At 44.2% G+C, this 20085-nt stretch overlaps 2 protein-coding genes across 4 annotated transcripts in view; one reads left to right on the forward strand and one right to left on the reverse strand.

The window, feature by feature from the left end:
* Positions 1–11362, forward strand: part of LOC109906593 (reticulon-3) — a 33308-nt gene extending 21946 nt beyond the window's left edge. For all 3 annotated transcript variants that reach the window (XM_020504369.2, XM_031792179.1, XM_020504368.2), the window contains 6 exons: positions 3500–3707; positions 4448–4586; positions 5815–5884; positions 9527–9573; positions 10285–10343; positions 10501–11362. In XM_020504369.2, coding sequence (XP_020359958.1) covers positions 3500–3707; positions 4448–4586; positions 5815–5884; positions 9527–9573; positions 10285–10343; positions 10501–10549 — 572 coding nt within the window. In that variant the 3' untranslated portion in view covers positions 10550–11362. The remainder of the gene's footprint in view (positions 1–3499; positions 3708–4447; positions 4587–5814; positions 5885–9526; positions 9574–10284; positions 10344–10500) is intronic.
* Positions 11363–13545: 2183 nt separating this feature from the next.
* LOC109906592 (uncharacterized protein C11orf95-like) lies at positions 13546–18780 on the reverse strand. Its single transcript, XM_020504367.2, has 5 exons — positions 18277–18780; positions 17268–17792; positions 16625–16966; positions 15929–16414; positions 13546–15815 (listed from the first exon to the last, which is right to left on the reverse strand). The coding sequence occupies exons 1-5, from the start codon at positions 18410–18412 to the stop codon at positions 15325–15327; spliced, it is 1980 nt and encodes a 659-aa protein (XP_020359956.1). The 5' UTR covers positions 18413–18780; the 3' UTR covers positions 13546–15324.
* Positions 18781–20085: the final 1305 nt, after the last annotated feature.

Consider the following 20085-nt stretch of genomic DNA (forward strand, 5'->3'; position numbering starts at 1 on the left):
TTCCTTATACGAACTGTAACTCTGTGAAATTGTTGCGTCTTCTATTTTTGTTCAGTGTGAAAAGCTTGAATATGGCTCTTATATAAACTAGATGAAGCTCAGATATCACATCTGCCAATATAATATGCCTTATCAATGCTGTCATTATCACCTACTGGCTTACAAGATGTTACATACTCCAAACACACGAGGTCACAGCTAATTGTACATTTTGTGTAATCGTCGTCTGTGATTTGATTTAACCCAACGCAGGGTGGCCCTCTAATTCACAGTGTGGAGTTGAAGCAGATCAGCCCCCCCCCCCCCCCCCCCAATAGGGAACCCCTTCCTATGCTATGCCTGCTCAGTGCAAACATGAAATCCAAACCTGGCACACACAAACTGGTATGTAGACAGGAGTTAAAGGCAGGATGCCTGCAGTATGGACTCAAACATGTTCATGTGCTGCGAGCGCAACCTACACCACGGGCACGCTATGGAACTGTAGGTCATCACTGAGGCAACCAGTAACTAGGGGAAAGTTTACGCCATGCAGGAGTCGTGGAGTGTATTATAATGAAGCATTACATTTAGCTACTGTTGGAGGTGCTTTAGGACAATACATATCGATGGTATAGCGCATATTTTCTTCTAACATATCAAATAATAATGCGCTCGTAATTATTTTCACGGCGGTTTCTGTATACTTTAAAGACCAAAATTCAAGTAGCGTAGCGTAGCGTAGCTTACATTTTGGGGGTTATTTTCCCTCAATCTGCTACAGTCTGCTCTTTAAGTACCCCGTTTCCCTCTTCCGCAAACCATTCTATTTTAGTCATCCTTCTGCATTGTTGCTGCCTCAACTCTGTGGTTTATTAGGCGGGGTATGCCTGGCTAGGTGAGTTAAGGTTACTTTAGTGGGTGTAACAACCTGTTTTTAGTTGGCTTGGCTCTATTGGTAATGATAATGCGGTGTGGACATACCAGTTCTCCCTCAAAAGGCCTCAACATGAAATGGTCACACTGACGGTGATATGAATCAGTCATCCTCCCAAATAGGGTACACATTTGAACAGTGGCCAGAAAAGGCTCCTCTCTCTTGGGCTAGTGAGAATCTTGACTTCTGCCAGGCCTTTTAAAGATTAGTTCAAATCAGCCAGTCCATTTGTAGTAGGAAGATTTGTGTTAATCGTGTGCGTGTGTGTTTAGACGAGGACTGGGAGGGATAGGGCGGGGACCAGCCAGTCGTTGTCAGTCGGGAGGGAGTGGATCATGTCGATACTTGAGTCAGACTTATTCACCCATGCCAATGTGTATATAATCACCTATGGTATTTGACTTGCTTTAGAAGCTGGTTTAGCTTTGCAGGAGTAAAACGTTGAAATCTGTTGCCAGGCTATGTTGTAATGGGGTCACACACATTGACGCAAATAGACGCGCGCGCACACCCACCCTGGAATGCAGGCAATGTGGTGTGGTGCCTGTACCTTTAAGAGCTGCTCACTGCACAGTGAGGTAGAAAGCAGGCCACTGCGGCTCTGCTGCCACTGGGACTCGCTGCTAGATCTGGGGCCTATAACGCAGGGAGGGAGGGAGGGAGTGATGATTAACGAGGGCCGCCAGCCCAGGCTACCTCCCTGTGGGTACCAGCAAAGCATGCTGGGAGGGACTCAGACCCCTGCAGTGCTGGGCTAGGAAACCCCACTCATTCTCTGAGCACCGCTCACCAGCCAGCCAGGCAGCATCAGGAACAATGGAGTGCTGTCTGTGTCCTGCTACAAGAGGGGCGCTGCTTTGCTTCTCTGCTCTGTCAGGATGACTTGTCTGTAAACAAACAAAAAAAATGCACTGTGCCATGCAGCTATGTTCCACATTTTGAACTGATACACAATATTGCTCCTAACTCTCTATTGTAGTATATTTTGATATTTAATAATGGAAATTTAGATTTTAGAAGTTTATATTTATTACATTTGTTGTAGGTAAACTAAATTGGGGGAAGGGTAAAAGAGAACTATGATAAACCAAGTTTCCTAATCCATTCACTCAATCCTCCCTCCAATAAACCCCACATGGTTGTCTCGAGTTGGAAAGATTTCTATCAGTTAATAATACTGAAGCCTATATGGTAAGTGAGCATTTTAATCATGGAAAACTAACCAGCTGCAGTGTAGCCTAATTTCACAACACAATCCTGTTACTGTAACAGGATATAGTTAAGTGATTCTGTTTATTTATTTTTTTCCCTCTACACAATCTCGTGTACATGAGTGCCTCGACTATGTGCAACCCTGGATAAATTCCTATTTCCCTTCTGTAGCGTAGCCAAGCTCATAACATATGCTGACACTAATCGTAGCTGCCTTGTTTTTTTTTTTTTCATACAAGCCCTGGCCGCGGGACATGCTACATCTCCTCAGTGTCTGTATGTGGGACCAGATGATGCAGAGCCGCAGTGGCTCGCTCTCAGCTGTACATTACATGTTAGTGGAGCATGAGTCATTCTCTCTCTCTCACACACACACACACACACACACACACACTCACAGAGTTAGGTAATGGTGGGTGAGCAGTGTGCCAGGCACCTCCCACCCCACAAACGTGTGTGTGTGTGTCTCTGTCTCTGTGTGCCTTCTGTATGTCTGTTTGTGTACCCTATGCACAGGGGTAGAAAGATTTGGGTAGAAACAGTGCTCTGTCTAGCACAGTGTGGGATGAACAAAATTGGGGTTGAAAGGAAGAAGTGGTTAAAAAAAGTGGGTGTCTCCGTTCCCTACGGTTTCTACAAGAACCTTTTCTTGGTAGTCAGCCCAGCCTGCCACCACGGTGTCAAAAACGTAGAAAGGCCTTCGAAAGAAGAGTGAAAAGGAAAGACGCCAACCGAATTGCATTAATGGATCCTCTGTAGAGGTGAGGGGAGTGGGAAGGGTTGTTGTGTATGCCGTGCTCTCTGCTCTGCTTTCTCTCCCCCTTAATTGGCTGCAACGCACAGCAGCCCAGGCCCGGAGCCCGAAGAGGCGTAGTCCCATGTGGAGGCAGCGGTTGATACCAGGTTTCTTTAAATGCCCCTGTTTCATGGAAAGGATGGAGGGAGGATATTTAAGAGCCCAGTAAGAGGGTTGCGTAACAACACTGAATTGGGAATATCAGTTCAGTTTGTATACACACACAAACCATGTACAGGGTTGTGGGGGCAGGTGTGGTAACAGTATCTAATGCAGTCTGTATACAATATGTTATTCTTAGACTGGAGTTGCCAGAGGGGGAAAACACAGCATTTTTATTTTTTTAATAGGTTGGCGGTTGGATATCACCATTTGCTGGTCTTGTATTCCAAACGTGTCTTGTGCAAATAAGCAACTTGAATTCTTCCCTCTTGTCTCCCCCCTAATCTCATAAACAATAATGCCCTCTCACCCGCTTTCCACACACTGAAACATGCACTCATACAAACACACATTTTCCTTCCATTAAACACACACACACCTTTCTGCTACACCCTTTCTTTCACCCACTCTAGTCAAGGACTTGGTGCACTGGCGAGACCCCAAGAAGTCTGGCGTGGTGTTCGGCCTGTCCCTGCTGACGCTCCTGTCCCTGGCGGCGTTCAGCGTCATCAGCGTGATCTCCTACCTGCTCCTCGCCCTGCTCTGTGTCACCATCTCCTTCCGCATCTACAAGTCCGTCGTCCAGGCCGTGCAGAAGTCCAACGACGGACACCCCTTCAAGTAAGGCAGCACACTCCACCTGGAAACTTGTGATGCTACTAAGTATTGTATTCATTAGAACGAACGTGGGAAAAGCCAGTGGTAAGAGTGGTTGGTAGGAGTGGTTGTTTTTGACAAAACGTCTAGCTGAGTAGTCTTCACTAGGGCCAGGAGTTGTTTTTTTTTCTTCTCACCACATGACCAGAAAAAACAAAATTCCCTATTTTTATGTTATCATCGTTGCCATTGCTGTTTTTAGCTCCAGCAGGATGTTTGTGCTTGTCATCACAATCCCTGCCTGAGTGACTCATTTCCTGCTGGTTTTATTAATAGAAACATCATGTTTGGTCCAGGCAGAGTGGGTGGGGGGGCTTACTTCACTACAGCCCAGTCAAACACAGAATGATGACTTCTTATTTGTTTATTTATTGAACACTTATTTTACCAGGCAAGTAGATTCACCTGGTCAGTCTGTCATGGAAAGAGAAGGCTTGTACATAATGGTTTGTACACTCAGCAAATGCATATGGAAACAACTGCTGGAGTAGGGGAAAAAAGCTAACCAGTGAAATCCTCAAATCCAGTGACTTGATCAAGTTCTAAAATGAAAGCAGCTCGGGTTGGTTGAGCTGATTTGGTGCTTCTTAGCGGGTTAGCATTAAATGATCAAATTAAAGCCGTTGTTAGAGTTGACGTATAGCAGGTTAGCCTAACTTTTGAGTTGCAGCTTCACACTCCTGCTGTGGGTTGGTTCTCTTCAGGGCTCTGATGGAGAAGGATGTCAGCATCCCCCCCGAGACCTTCCACAAGCACGTGGACGTCAGTTTGACCCACATTAACCGATTCCTCAAACAGATGAGCAAACTCTTCCTGGTCGAGGACCTCATCGACTCCCTAAAGGTGGGTTTAAGTGTCTGTCCAGCTGCCTGTCAGGCGGATCACCCCTTGTATCTGTGCCTCTGACTATGATTGATATGTTGGTAGACCAGTGATCCATTCCATCATACCCTGGCATGTGTGGGTGGATCGTTTTGCTGTTCACCTCGTTCATAAATCTACGTACACGACCCTAAACAAGGTATCAGGCAAGACGGTCCTAAACAGGTGACAATCCGGACTTGTTCCCATAGGCCTATGTCTATTCTTTCCCCCTTAAACTCTCCTCTCCTGCCGCACAATACTTTTTATTGACTCACGCAATCTGAACACTGAGCGGTCCCTGCTGTGTGTGTGTGTGTCTATAATAAGCCTCTCCACCACCAACCCTGGTCATGTAGTTAGTAACTCAACCCTATTGTATGTTGCAGTGTGAGTGTGACAGTGATCGACTGTAAAACTCTTCATCATGTGACTATGACAGAGAGCGGGAGAGCTCACGGTATGTCAATGGCATGCCCGTGTGCGTCAATCACACAGGGCAGGCGCGACACTAGCCCTGGCTTCGCACCGCGGCCATCCGATAGCAGCTAGCTCGCTGACCCAGAATGCAGCTCACAGCTAGCTCTCTGTGGAGTGAGTGAATAGGAGGGAAGAGAGGAGAGGAGAGCTACTGCCAGTCTTAACACTTCATTATAGCCCAGCCAACCAGACATACCAGCCCATCAGACCAAGTCGACTGCTGCTGGTCGATCCCATGGCCACTCATGCAGGGTTAATGCTCCTTGCTGTGGCTCCACTCTCAGCCTATTAAATCAACATTCCATCCCTTCCCTAGCCGGAGGTAGAAGTAGCCCCTAACCACAGATCTAGGATCAGATTATCCTACCTCCCATGCCATAGCATAAACCAACAATGGGATTAGAAAATATTACAATATTTGACCCTAGAACAGTTGTTAAGGGGCATCGTCTTAATCCTCCCACTCCTGAGTATGGATACCATGGGTATGTATAAACCAAGGATAAATTTGGGAGGATGCAACTGTACCTAACGTTCAGATAGAAATGTAATGCATAGAAATGGCACGATTCCCTATCTTACATGACAGAACATGCCTGTTCTACATTTCACTCTGCAACGTTTGAACCGCTTCACCCCTCTGAATAGGCCCCAGGCACCCAGTGTTCTAATCATTGACTTAATATGGCATCGTTGGCTCTGACCCGGGTGTGTTTTCTTCTTCTCCCAGCTGGCTGTAGTGATGTGGCTGCTGACCTACGTAGGAGCCGTCTTCAACGGCATCACCATCCTCATCCTGGGTAAGAGTCTATCTCAGCACTGCCCTCAGCACTGCACTTCAGCCAATCAGAGTAGCAGCTAGGGCCCTGAGGGGAAAGGTTTTGAATCAGCAGCTGAATGATTGATTGACAGGTCTGAAACCCTACCATCTCTGTGAGTCACAAAAATATCCTGCTCCTCCCCTGACAATCCCACCCTCTGATCAGTTGTGAGGCCAAACTGTTAAGAATGTGGCTAGGATAGCACATGAAAATGAGGAAATGAAATCGAAAATGGGAGGAACAATATTGTTTTCCCCAATAACAATTAGAATTTTGTACCTTGTCGGTTAAGAAAAAACATTATATTGCACGTTGAATTCTCATTTTTCTTTTTTACACAAATAATGTGATCACAATAATGTACAATTACAAATGTGGATTTAGATTTATCTTTTAACCATTTTCTTTCTCAATATTGCAGTGTTATCTGGTATGGCATTGAACAAGACCTGTAATCTTGAATATTCAATTGGTTTGTCATATATTAACGTAAAAATAATATTGCAATATTTTGGCATCTCATATATCTATCTCTCTATCTCTCTCTGAGATAGATCCATAAATTGCAGCCCTGAATCTGCAATAAAAATGTAGCTCTGGTAATATGAGTCATATTTGAACAGTTTGGGTTAGAATAGTGGTCTCCAACCTTTTCTTTCATAATAGCTACTTCATACAAGCTAATAGCTACTTCATACATTTTTCAAGCTACTTATATAAAATTAGATTTGTTGTTGTTATTGTGTAGGCCTAATTTGATGAATAAAAACAAAGAACAGCATTGCATACATGAAGTAACTGCGTTTTGGTTCTTAAAACCACACATTTTGGGAGACCTCGTCAGTTGTACAACTGAATGCCTTCAACTGGAATGTGTATTCCGCAGTTACAGGACTAGGCTGCTATAAATGAATTTCAAATAAATGTTTTATTGTCATTGTGTTGAATAGTGGCCTATGTAACAACACACCACAGTGAGTAGGCTAAATGTATTTGACAACAAATCCTGAAGCAATAGAATAATCATGAAAAGTAATAGGAATAACCAAAGTGTAGAGTTAGCAAACACATTGCTTGACTGTTCCGCTTCTCATCTGACATGGACTTTTTCTGGCGCCGTTGTTTAACCTGTCTAGGAACCCCTCGCCAACAGCCAATGAAATTGCAGGGTGCCAAATTCAATCAACAGAAATCTCATAATTTAAATGTCTCAAATATACAAGTATTAGACACCATTTTAAAGATAAAATTATCGTTCATCCAACCACAGTGTCCGATTTCGAAAAACCTTTTAGACGAAAGCAGAACATATTATGTTAGGTCAGCAACTAGTCACAGAAAGCATACAGCGATTTTTCAACCAAAGAGAGGAGTCACAAAAAGCAGAAATAGAGATCAAATTAATCACCAACCTTAGATATTCTTTATCAGATGACACTCCCGAGACAACATGTTACACAATTCATGTATGTTTTGTTTGATCAAGTTCATATTTATATCCAAAAACCTCAGTTTACATTTGGCTTTGCCTCCAAAACATCCCGTGAATTTGCACAGAGCCACATCAATTTACAGAAATACTCATAATAAACATTGATAAAAGATACAAGTGTTATTCACAGAATTAAAGATATAGTTCTCCTTAATGCAACTGCTGTGTCAGATTTTAAAAAACTTTACGGAAAAAGCAAACCATGTAATAATCTGAGTACGGCGCTCAGAGACCAACACAACCCAAAAAGATATCCGCCATGTTGGAGTCAACAGAAGTCAGAAATAGCATTATAAATATTTACTTACCTTTGATGATCTTCATCAGAATGCACTCCCAGGAATCCCAGTTCCACAATAAATGTTTGATTTGTTCCATAAAGTCCATCATTTATGTCCAAATAACTCAGTACACAATCTAAACTCACGACGCTCGGGCAGGTCAAGGCAAAAGTTCAGACGAAAAGTCCTATTACAGTTCGTAGAAACATGTCAAACGAAGTATAGAATCAATCTTTAGGATGTTTTTATCATAAATCTTCAATAATGTTCCAACCGGAGAATTCCTTTGTCTGTAGAAAAGCAATGGAATACGAGGTAACTTTAACATGAACGCGCATCACGAGCTCGTGGCTCTCTGCCAGACCTCTGACTCATTCCCCTCTCATTCGGCCCCACTTCACAGTAGAAGCATCAAACAAGGTTCTAAAGACTGTTGACATCTAGTGGAAGCCTTAGGAAGTGCAAAATGACCCCATAGACACTGTATATTCGATAGGCCAAGAGTTGAAAAACGACAAACTTCAGATTTCCCACTTCCTGGTTGGATTTTTCGCAGGTTTTCGCATGCCATATGAGTTCTGTTATACTCACAGACATCATTCAAACAGTTTTAGAAACTTCGGAGTGTTTTCTATCCAAATCTACTAATAATATGCATATATTTGCAACTGGGACTGAGTAGCAGGCAGTTTACTCTTGGCACGCTTTTCATCCAAATGTGAAAATGCTGCCCCCTAGCCCAAACAGGTTAAAGCGCTGTCAGTGTCACCATGAAAATGTTTAAAACTTGTCTCAGTAGCATACATATTTGATGAAACAAGGGTAGAAATGGCTTATTTGGTCGTTATTACTTACCAAGCAAAGCAGAGCTGTTTTTATCAAGGTACACATATCTTGCTCTTTTTCATTTTGCGCGTAGGTGCATACAGACACACAATTATTTCACAGATATAATCATGTAATATTTGAACGCCTATTTTGAAAGTGGGGATGTAGCGCCTCCATTTCTCAGGAGCCTGTGGACATACAGTAACTGTCCACTGTCACATTTCTTCGTCTCTCCGGTACATGCTCAAATGTTTCATGCATGTTTAAACCAACCTGGGCAATGGGACATACTTGAAAGGGGGTCAAAGTTCATGAAATGTGCTACAAAAGGTTTATCATAAAACATTTTCCTTTACATAATTTTTTTTATTTATTATAATCATTTAACATTAGTTCAGAATCTCACTGGATTACTAAAAACCTAGTCCCAGCATTTTTACTGTGCAATTACATCGCTATAATGCTTGGTAAACGGCATCGTTTAGAATAGAAACTCAGGACAATTGCTGTGAGACTAGAACACTGTGTGAGTCTTGTTAGTCTGTTGTTAGCGTGTCACACTTGTTCAGTGTCCACCCGTGACCTTTTCCTATATTGACAAGACTGATGATAGTCGGAAGTCACTGGGCGGCACAGAATGTGGCCTTCAGATGATTGGCTCGTTTAGACCACCACTACCCAATAGCCTGCTGCTCTGAACAACACTGTATGTCAGGAGTATCGATCTGAACTTTCTTAATGGCGTGTCACGCCATCGCAGTTTACAAGGTGTTACAGCCTAATTGGTTGTTTTTGTGGGGGGATTTCTTACTAGTCAAATGTTCTTCACTGTGCTTTGTCTCCCTCCCTGAAAGTGGCTTTCTTATTATTATTATTATTATTATTATTATTATTGTGATGGACTATAAATGGACTATAAATGGTAACTTAATGCCTGTGATACCTGTGATGCTTTGTGCTTTTTTGTAGAGGTCAGTTGTTATTTTTTTATTTCAAAGTTTTTCTTTCCCTCTCCTCCAGCTGACATCCTCCTATTTGCCGTGCCCCCGTTCTATGAGAAGAACAAGGTGAGAGTCTGACCCTTGACCATTTTGTTTTCTTATGACGTCGAAGAAGTCGAGAGCTTTTATTGTTGCGTTACATGCTTTAGAACTATGTCGACATGAGTCGTGCTGGTGAAATCATACCATTTTACCTAGAACTGGGCCTATATATGGTTCTGTTTCACCCGTGAACAGTGATGATGATGATGACGACATCATCACTTTGCGGGCGCGTACAAGTCATCACCCATCGTTTCTGCTCTGTGTGACCTCACCGGATGACTGGGCTCTCCGAGTCGTTGGAGGCTGTTTTTGCATACTTATCGTAATCCTAGGATAAGGCTGATGGGACAAGTCACCCTACTGTCACAGTTATAAGATGGCTTTTAAGTGTCCTGTTGAATAAAGTCATCACCTTTACTTGATGTTTCCATATCTTTTTATATGCTTACTGTGAACTGTATAGGTCTGTTGAATTCACGGAGGCCTAGATTAATGGCAGCATTTTACTCTTCTAAACACACACGCGGTAACCATAACAACCCCTAATACCATAACAACCGTAATACGGTAACAGTCGTGGCATCTGTCTACTTGTGTTTTTTATCTCGTAACTCATTTTGTGTGAACAATGAGGGATTGTTTCATGTTATTCGGATCAGGTCTGTTTTTGACCCAGATGATCTGTAATTTAATGTAAAACTCACTTTTGTCTTCCCCTCTTTCTTCCCCCAGACCCAGATTGATCGCTACATGGAGATTGCACGCACTCAAGTCAACACCACAATGGCTAAGTAAGTGTTCCCAACCAAAATGGTTTAAATGCCAACAGGATGTCTCCGATCACAATCTACCTAAACTAACAGTTTCGTATACAATATCAGTGGTGCCAGGTGATCAGAGATGTGTATGTTGACGGTGTCCATGTTCTCTTTGCCTTTTCTCTTCCAGGTTGCAAGAGAAACTCCCTGGAGCCGTCAAGCGTACGAAAGCTGAATGAGCGGCCCGCAGACATCTTCATCACCATCCTCCTCACATGTATCCCATCTTAAATCCCCTCCTCCCTGCCCTCCCTTCCTTCTCAGTCCTCCTCCCCCTATCCACCATCTAACCCCCACTCCCCTCCCTTCCACCAACCATCATACCATCTGCACTGAACCAGCTAGGTAGAAGAGAACAAAGTAATGCTACTCAATGTGAACCGCGCAGCTTAACTAAGAGCATTTAGAAAAATAACTGCGCCTACTGTGTCGACAGGAAACGCGTCTAGCGGGAGGAAGTGATGTAATGCCGTGGCAGGACGCCTGTCTTTGGGCGCACTAAAAATAAAAAATAAATGATGCAGGGGTCAAGTGAACTAGACGGAATCTATGACCTGGTTTTGTAGTGTACAGTTGGAGTGTGTAGGGTTTATCATTGACGAGTAAGTATGAGTGTTAGTCTCGCAAAAAAAGCAAATGTCTGTACTTTTAACTAATATATATTTAGCTGAAAGTAAACCGAACAAGTAGAAGAGTAAAACGCATAAAAAGAGCAAAATTATTTTAGAAACGTACCCTTTGGGTGTCAATTGTGGCTTGTCTTTTTCCTGCTCTCTCGCTCTGTGGCAGTTTGTATGGGATAAACAAAAAAATCTATAAAGTTTGTGTTTGGAACGTGGTACTGGGATTTCACTGTTACGGTTTTGGTGTCATTGTGTTTTGCTCACCTTAAACTTATGTATGTATAACGTTTCTGCAATGTACGAACATTTATTTGATTTTTTATTTTAATCCCACGAGCAGGTTGAAATAAAAGGATTTGGAACACTGAACCAGCTGTGATACTTTTGGTCAAGTTCACCCTGTTTGATTTGAATGCATTTGGTGTAATGTTTCTGTATATACACGACAACGGGCTCCCCCTTTCTGTGCTGTAATGAAACGAGTTAGCCTGGCTTGTTTATAAAAGAAGAACTCCCTCTTACAGCGGCCATAACTCGTTTTTTTGTCGCTCCTGTTCAAGTCGACATCCAATGTTTCACGGTCACCTGTAAAATATATATTATTACTATTATTGATATGGTTCTTATTGCTTATAGGATTGCCGCTTTTGACTACCTTTCAGCCTCGTAAAGGCTCCATGAAGCTTCGTAGTTGCTTTGTTGAAGCTTCATAACCGCTTGACTTCTCCAGTGAGACCTCTTGGATATGGGCTCAAAGAGCGCCCAGTTTATGGCAGTAGGCTCGACGTATAACTATGACGGAACGATAGATGCAAGAAAAGATTTGGTGGGTGTTTGTAATGGGCTTTAGTTAATTTATTTTTTTGAATGTCATGTAGTGCATGTCATTGCATGAGCTGGAAACATTTGCACACTTTTTTTTTTGTTATATCTGGGCTGTATCATATTCTTAACTGTTAATGTTTGTTTATAAGATGATCATTATTTGTGATGGCTTAAATTGTGTTTTGGTTACAATAAAAACCATAGTCATCTATTTTTAGGGCTACTTCTCTGCAATGGCCTCGTGTCTTCGAAAAGGATTTTAGAAATTGATTTTTGCAAAATATTAAAGACTGTTCCTATTCTGATCGTCCATACTCCGTGACAATGTGCTCAAAGTAGGTTTGCACCTCCGTTGTAATTTTTGGGAGGAAATCCCTCTACATTGGATGGTCACTAAAGATGAAACACTAATGTTGTAACATAAATTATACAATGACTGTTTTGCATTGCCTCAGGTCATCTACTACTACTACTACTACTACTCAAATGTTTGTTAACTGCTGAATGTTACCCTGCAACATTTAATAGAACATTCCTCCCCGTGCATGAAAACCAGTGTTTCACAGTGGCCCTGATGTTGTCAGCATACACACCACCTCACAGAGATGTGGTGCAACAATGCTTATTGGTTCCCTTTGTGCATACATGTGTCTCTGTATCCAACTCTGTGGCAGTTCATTCAAGCCAATGGACACATACTCTACTTGCTTCGCTAGGGTAAGGTCTAACTCTGCCCTCAATTCATCGACTCAAGCTATTGGACATGTTTGTTCTGGATGTTTTTGTTTTTCACACGTGCACACATACACGCTCACCCACAGTCGACCGGTATCCAATGTCTGTAAACCACTGTGTCCTTGTGATGCCGGACTAATTATACATTCGGTTGCCATGATGACCTCATGATGACGAGGTGTTCCAGACAGTCAGGCTTTTCATGGGCGCTCCACCTCAACCTTTTCATTGAAGGCAATGCTACCTATGTTTTCAATAGATTATAATACAAACCTCTCACTTTAGTGTCTTTATTCTTCTTTTGTCAATTATGATATAATTCTACATTTTAAACTGGTTTGCTTGAAGCATGTATTTTTTTCTCTTCTCATTTTTCCTGCTTCCTGTCTTTTTCCTTTTTTAGAGGGGAGTTTTGGCTGGAGTTTTTCTTCTTTGGCATTCTTTGTTTAGCTTTTGACTATATTGGTAACTAGGTGTGTTAACTAACATCTCCAGCTCTGTATGTTAGCAATGACTTTTGATCACATTTTGGAGCTTTTGGGGGGGGGGGGGGGTGAAGAAAATTTGCAGAAAAAAATAACTGTGGCCCCTGTAGTGATGTTAAAGTGGAGTTAATAAACATATGTCGAAGGACACCCTGATTTGTTTTGTCCATCTGTGGTCTGCTCAACAACATTTAAACACTAAACATGACAGCATGTTTGATCCACGGGGAAATACATTTGTGTCAAGATTGAAAACGAGATTGAGTCCAGCATTCGCTCTCCCGCCTGGACAGACGATATGGGATGGTGATATGAGTGGTTTTGATAAGAGGATAACTGTAGCTACTCATTTTAGACCAGGTCTGCATGTTGAGGTAACACAGACACGGTAAACCCAATCAGCAAATGTGTTGCTTTATACGTTATTACCAGCTGTCTGCAAATGACAGCTGAGTCCAGTCAATTTTAGCCATAATTTACCAGAGAACCAGTCAGACAATATTATTCGGACACTTTTTTTATTACAAGTATCATTGATGACAGAATGCATGACTCGACAACCTTTCGCCATTTACAGACGAAATGCAGAGCGGATACTTGAAACAGATGAAATTGAAGAAAGATGAGGGACTCTGTCCCGAAATAAAACTGAAGATCATTGCTCGTGTCCTCGCCCAAGCCAACTAAGTACCACCAAAGGGTCATTTTAACGTGCCCCTTATGCACACCGACACAAACATACACGTAAATCATTGCAACAAACCAAGGTTTATTCTTATTTATTCAATCACATATTTATATTCTATTCATATTTAAATAATAAGTGCTGAGTCAAAGCTTTTAACCTTTCTGTGGCCAACGTGGCTCAAAGCCCAGATATAATAAGTATTTCACCACTCCTTGCCCATTCCCTGCATGCTAAAAAGACCCCTGCACAAACTAGGGATGTGTCTGAAAACATTACTGGCTGTCAAATCCTTGCTTCCTCTCTCCTTGTTTCCTCAAGTCCTATTGAAGTGCATTAGAGGAGAGGATTCAGGGTCCCTCCTCTGGCCCTGCAATGCCTTTGAGAGGAATTCATGAAACAAGGATGGAGAAAGCACAGGTTTGACTGGTAACAATTTGAGATCCAGCCCGAGTCCCCAATTAAGGCAGCTTAGGTTAGAGAAAGAGAGTGGTATTCAACACTCACGTCCCTCCTCTCCACGTAACTGGAGAAATGCTGCCATCTGGTTCTTTGAGCAAATCAATTAGTCCATGGGTTGTAAAGTATTGTTATGTTAAGAGTGTAGTAATTTTGATGCGCTATAACAAGCGAGCGAAAGAGCGAGCACAGATGGAAAATGGACAATCCCTGAGTTGTGCTTTTCCTGGTGGGAGTGATATTTTAAAGATCACTGAAATAAGGGCAACCGAGGTGCTCATTTCATAGGTGGTCAACTTGGCAATTTATTTCCTGACGCTGTTGTAATATTATACTTTTTCTTTTATCACTTTGTTGCATAAACCTTGTAATAGGTGAGTTACTGAAATGGAAATCTTGCATGTGAAATCTTGTATAAATATGCTCTCTTATAAAACGCCCAAGCCATTCCAGGCAATCCCTCCACAATCATGCATGACTTCAGAATTGCCATGCAAAATGAAATTTACGTGGCATCGTTAACTTTGATCAATGAAGTAGACAAAATGGCCGCAATTACAAACCTTTTTGTAAAAAAACATGTCTAAAAGTGCTTGTAAAAAAAATAAAATAAAATGCAAATATTCAACACTATAAAATATATTTCTTTTTTGTGTGTGTGTGTGAAACTTTTTGCTAAGAAGACTCATGAGAAGCAAAAATAGTTGCTGGCCGGTGCAACAATAGTACTATGACACTGGAAAAGACATGCAAGGTAAGATCTTCTCATTCAAGAATGAGAAAAATGTATGGAGGAAGTCCATTTACCTCATTGTAAACAAGGAATTTCTGAAATAACTTGTATGTATTTGACATAAGTGAATAAAGATAATCGCATCTTTAAGTGCCGTTCATTGTCTTACGCAATAAACCTCAAACACCCTCTCATTCAATCACCTACACACCCAAAGCTAGGTTTAAGTACATTTTTGGGACAAAAAGTGCTATATTGTACGCTCCCTCACACATCAATCACCGACTGTGCCAGACACCACTCGCGACAGGGCTCTACCAAGCCTCATGTTTCTAACTTCCTGAGAAAGAAAGACTTGGGGTTGAAGCGGTGAGAACGGAGAACAACCGTGGGCCTGTCGCCCCTCGTCTTAACTGACGAAGAGGCTGGCGGCCGTCTCTCCGACTGCCGAGTGTCCGTGGTCCATGGAGGAGAAACAGTCGTCCGAGTGGACGAAGTGCAGGGCTGTCTGGTTGTAGCTGAGCAGGGCTTGCTGTCTCTCGTCAGAGCTGTACTCCAGAGAATGAGGGTGGACCTGCTGGATGTGTCTCTTGATGGTGCTGACTTTAAGAGTGGCTAACGTCGCCCCGCACACCATACAGATCAGCCCGTGTCGCCGGCAGTCATAGTCCATCAGGAACTCCATCCGCCAGCGCACCTGGTAGTTCCGCCGCTGGTCCTTGCCCGGGTAGTGTCCATGGCGTCCCAGAGTGGCAGGTATGGTGACGACCCCCTCCTCCTTCTTCACTGTCTGAATGGCGGACATCTTGGGGGTCCGGTGGTTGTTGTTGTTGTCCGGTGCTGCCTTTTCACCCATCTCTCCTGACACATGGACGCTGATGATGTCACCGGGGTCCACTTCTGTCGGGGGGAGGGGGACAAAAACCACTTGGTGAATCACTTAGTATTTAATATTTTCTCTGAGAGTAGCTACAGTCTGTCTTTTACATTTTTTTGGAACTTGTAAGTTTTACCTTCTTTCATCTGCACGGCCAGGTGGTCTTCCGTGGGGGCCTCTTTGGTCCAGGCCTCGGCCATGGCCTCTCTCTCCTCCCGGGCCAGGCTGGTGGTCTCAGGGTGGCACTCCTGAATGTGGCGCCGGAAGCTGCTCACCTTGGCCACGGGCAGGGCCTGGGAGCACACCATGCAGAAGGTGCCACGACCCTGAGGCCCATAGGCCACCAGGTAGTCCAGGCGCAGGCGCCAGGGGAAGCCCCCGAGGAGACGCCTCTTTCTGGGCTGGCGGAGAGGGAGACGGGGTATGGGGCTGGTCACCTCTGGAGCTCCAACACCACCTCCTTCCCTGCTAACAACCATGTCGTGTATCTGGGACAATGCCTCATCGTTGTCTGCGCCAATCTGGATGGTCTCCAGGTCATCATGGAAGAAGTCCACCCCAGCCTCTCTCTCGTCTTTGGTGTTGGGCTCCGACTTGATGAAGTCGTTCAGGGGGTCAGATTCTGAAATTGGGGCATGTGGTGGGGGTGGGGGGAGAGTATAGCAGAACATCAAGCGCTTTTTCAACAAAAGCTTTTCAATTTGGCGCTGAAAAGATTCCACTACTCTTACAAGACACAAGACATATTGCATATAAAAAAACTAGTGCCGCAGTGACAGAATGCCTCTTTCCCTGTACTGTTACTCAACTACGCCCTCCTCCCCTGTCTCACCATGCGTCTGAGCCCAGGTCTGCAGGATGCCGTGCTTCTCCTCCGAACTGTAGACCAGCGACTGAGGGTGGATGTCCAGCACGTGGCTCTTGATGTGGTCCAGGTGGAGCGAGGGCAGCGGGCGGCCGCACACCATGCACACCAGCCTGCCCGCCTCCGCCTGGTACTCCATGAGGAACTCCTGTCGGAACCAGGCGTGGAGCGAGTCGTTCAGGTAGCGCTCCAGGGTCCGGGCCGAGGGCCCGGGGAGCTCCTCCTGCTGCTGGAGAGGGGCCGGTGTATGGGGAGATGGGGTGGTGGACCGGGGCTGGAGTTTGGGGGTCACCATACCATCGGGTTTCCCTAAGGGAAGAGATGGAGAGGGGATATGCAATTGAAATGTATGCTAATGTGAATCACGAAATAGGCAACCAAGGGAATGCTTTACCACTACAGCAAGCTACTGCACAAAGACATCACCATCTTACATTACTGTAAAAGTGGATGTTGGCAGCATGGGCATGACTGTACAACATACACACTTCTTATCAGACATGCTCATACTGCCACCAAGCGCAAAATCCTGAAACTCAATAATCTTATCATAAAACTAGGCCAATGTCATTTCGTTCCACCCCCCCAGTCTCCAGAAACCCCAACCCACCGGTGGAGCGGCGTGCACAGTCCAGCAGCTGCTCCTCCTGACCCTGCGAGACAGCGACCACCCCTCCGGCCGGACAGTACAACCTCTGGCCCCCCTCCAGACTCAGGTGGCTCTCCCAGCCCGAGCGGATCACCTCCTTGTCGGCCACACTCCACAGCAGGGAATCTGGGTGCTTCTGTCGAATATGCCTCTTGATGGTGCTGAGTTTGAGAGTGGCCAGCGAGCTCCCACACACCATGCAGATCATGCCGTGGCGACGGGGGTCAAAGTCCATCAGGAACTCGCTGCGCCAGTACTCGTGGTAGTAGCGCCGGTGGTCCCGGCCCGGGATGCGGCTGAAGCCGGGACGGGAGGCGCGTTGGACCCTCTCCTTGATCCCCGAGGGGCCCGGGACGGGGGACAGGAGAAAGGGGGAGTCGGGACCCTCTGTGACACTCCAGTAGCTGGTGCCCGGGGAGCAGAGTGGGGTAACCATCTCCTTATCGCCGTCATTGTCCACGTGGCCATTGGTCAGACCGTCTTCCTCTAGGAGGGAGAGAGTGTTAGGAGATGCACTTACAGTAGGTATAGGTTATATAATGAAGCTGCACATTTCAAAGCTTTATAGCCTATAATTCAAGGCCTATTTCTCAGATGGCTGGTGGCACATACTCTGCCTGACATTCCAGATATTCATTCCGCTAGAAATATGATGAGACAAAAATAGGGATTCATAATAATATCGTTAATCTGTGGATAATATTGCGCACAGCACCACAGCCATCGGAGAGGGGGAAGCGACTCCATTTAGCCGATTTAGCCAGCCGCTGGTTTCCGCTGGGTGGCGACTGTGCATCACAGCATGCAGCCAGCATGCTATTTTGCCTTTGTTTATAGTGGAGCCACTGACACAAGAGGGCATGCTGCTAGATGGCATTGTCCGTCACACGGATTAACTGTGTCTAATGGTGGCGGGCGGATGAGGGGTCGAGTGTCCATAATCTCGAAACAAAAACATGACAATATTTACCTCTTGAACAGTGTCCCAAGTCACTGGGCTCTCGTGTTGCTTCCTCCTCTCCGCTTATTATTAATGAGAGAGAATCTGTCTGCTCAGCACACGGGTGGACCACGGGCTCGCTCTCCCCCGTCTCTTTCTCTTCCATTACTCTGCAACGTTACACTATTTACGATTGCCTTCAATTCGCCTTGATAAACCAGGGAGGCACGGTATTTTTGGAGAATCATTCGGCACGCGTTTTTAAGCTATCTATAACACGTTCGGACCCATCGATTTTAGGGTGCCCCCGTACTGTCTTTATAATGTGCCCCTCGTCCCCCCACGCGCTCAGCTCTGGAGCCAAGTTAACTTTTCATATATCAGCTCGACATTTGGTCGGTCATATCCTTCTTCGAGTCTGCGGGTGTGAGTATCTCTTGTGTATGGTAAGATATAGCGGCCTCCTGTATGTATTTTAAGGCTCTGCTTGTCTTCGGGGTAGGGAGCCGAGCTTGGGGCCCCTGGGGCTCCTTAAGGGGCTCCTGGGTAAATTTAAAGAGACAGTAGCGGCATTCACGCAGCGACACGCAGACCCGGGGGCCAGATCAATGATTTACAGTGTTTATAGAAAGTCCATACCACCCCCCCCTTGGATTTCTTCACATTTTATTGTGTTACAAAGTGGGATTCAAATGGATTTAATTGTCATTTTTTTGTCTACAATCTACAAAAAATAGCATAATGTCAAAGTAGAAGAAAAATGTAGAAAAAAAAAAGAAGTGATTAATGAAGAAAAAATATATACATATTCACACCCTGAGTCCATACATGTTACACTTTTTTGGCAGGGATTAAAGCTGTGAGTCTTCATAAGGGTTTTGCACACCTGGTTTGCACAATATTTGCAGATTCTTTTCAAAATTCTTCACGCTCTGTCAAGGTGTTGGGGATCATGGCTAGACAGCAATTTTCAAGTCTTGCCATAGTTTTTCAAGCAGATTTACATTTGAAGTCGGAGGTTTATTAAAACTTGTTTTTCAACCACTCCACAAATTTCTTGTTAACAAACTATAGTTTTGGCAAATCGGTTAGGACACCTACTTTGTGCATGACACAAATAATTTTCCCAACAATTGTTTACAGACAGATTATTTCACTTATAATTCACTGTATCACAATTCCAGTGGGTCAAACGTTTAGATACACTAAATTGACTGTGCCTTTAAACAGCTTGGAAAATTCCAGAAAATGATGTCATGGCTTTAGAAGCTTCTGATAGGCTAATTGGCATAATTTGAGTCTATTGGAGGTGTAACCTGTGGATGTATTTCAAGGCCTACCTTCAAACTCAATGCTTCTTTGCTTGACATCATGAAAAAATCAAAGAAATCAGCCAAGACCTCAGAAATTTTTTTTTTACATCTCCACATGCCTGGTTCATCCTTGGGAGCAATTTCCAAACGCCTGAAGGTACCACGTTAATCTGTACAAACAACAGTACGCAAGTATAAACACCATGGGACCACGCAGCCGTCATAACGCTCAGAAAGGAGACGCGTTCTGTCTCCTAGAGATGTACATATTTTGGTGCGGAAAGTGCAAATCAATCCCAGAACAACAGCAAAGGACCTTGTGAAGATGCTGGAGGAAACAGGAACAAAATAAATCGATATCCACAGTAAAACAAGTTCCGTATCGACATAACCTGAAAGGCCGCTCAGCATGGAAGAAGCCACTGCTCCAAAACCGCCATTAAAAAGCCAGACTACAAGAAATGTATTGCCTTGAAATGGAAATTGGATTCCTCCCTGCCAGTTGCAATGTGGCTATCGGAAGTTA

The sequence above is a fragment of the Oncorhynchus kisutch genome, linkage group LG16 (genome assembly GCF_002021735.2).
Source record: "Oncorhynchus kisutch isolate 150728-3 linkage group LG16, Okis_V2, whole genome shotgun sequence".
NCBI classification, from domain to species: domain Eukaryota; kingdom Metazoa; phylum Chordata; class Actinopteri; order Salmoniformes; family Salmonidae; genus Oncorhynchus; species Oncorhynchus kisutch.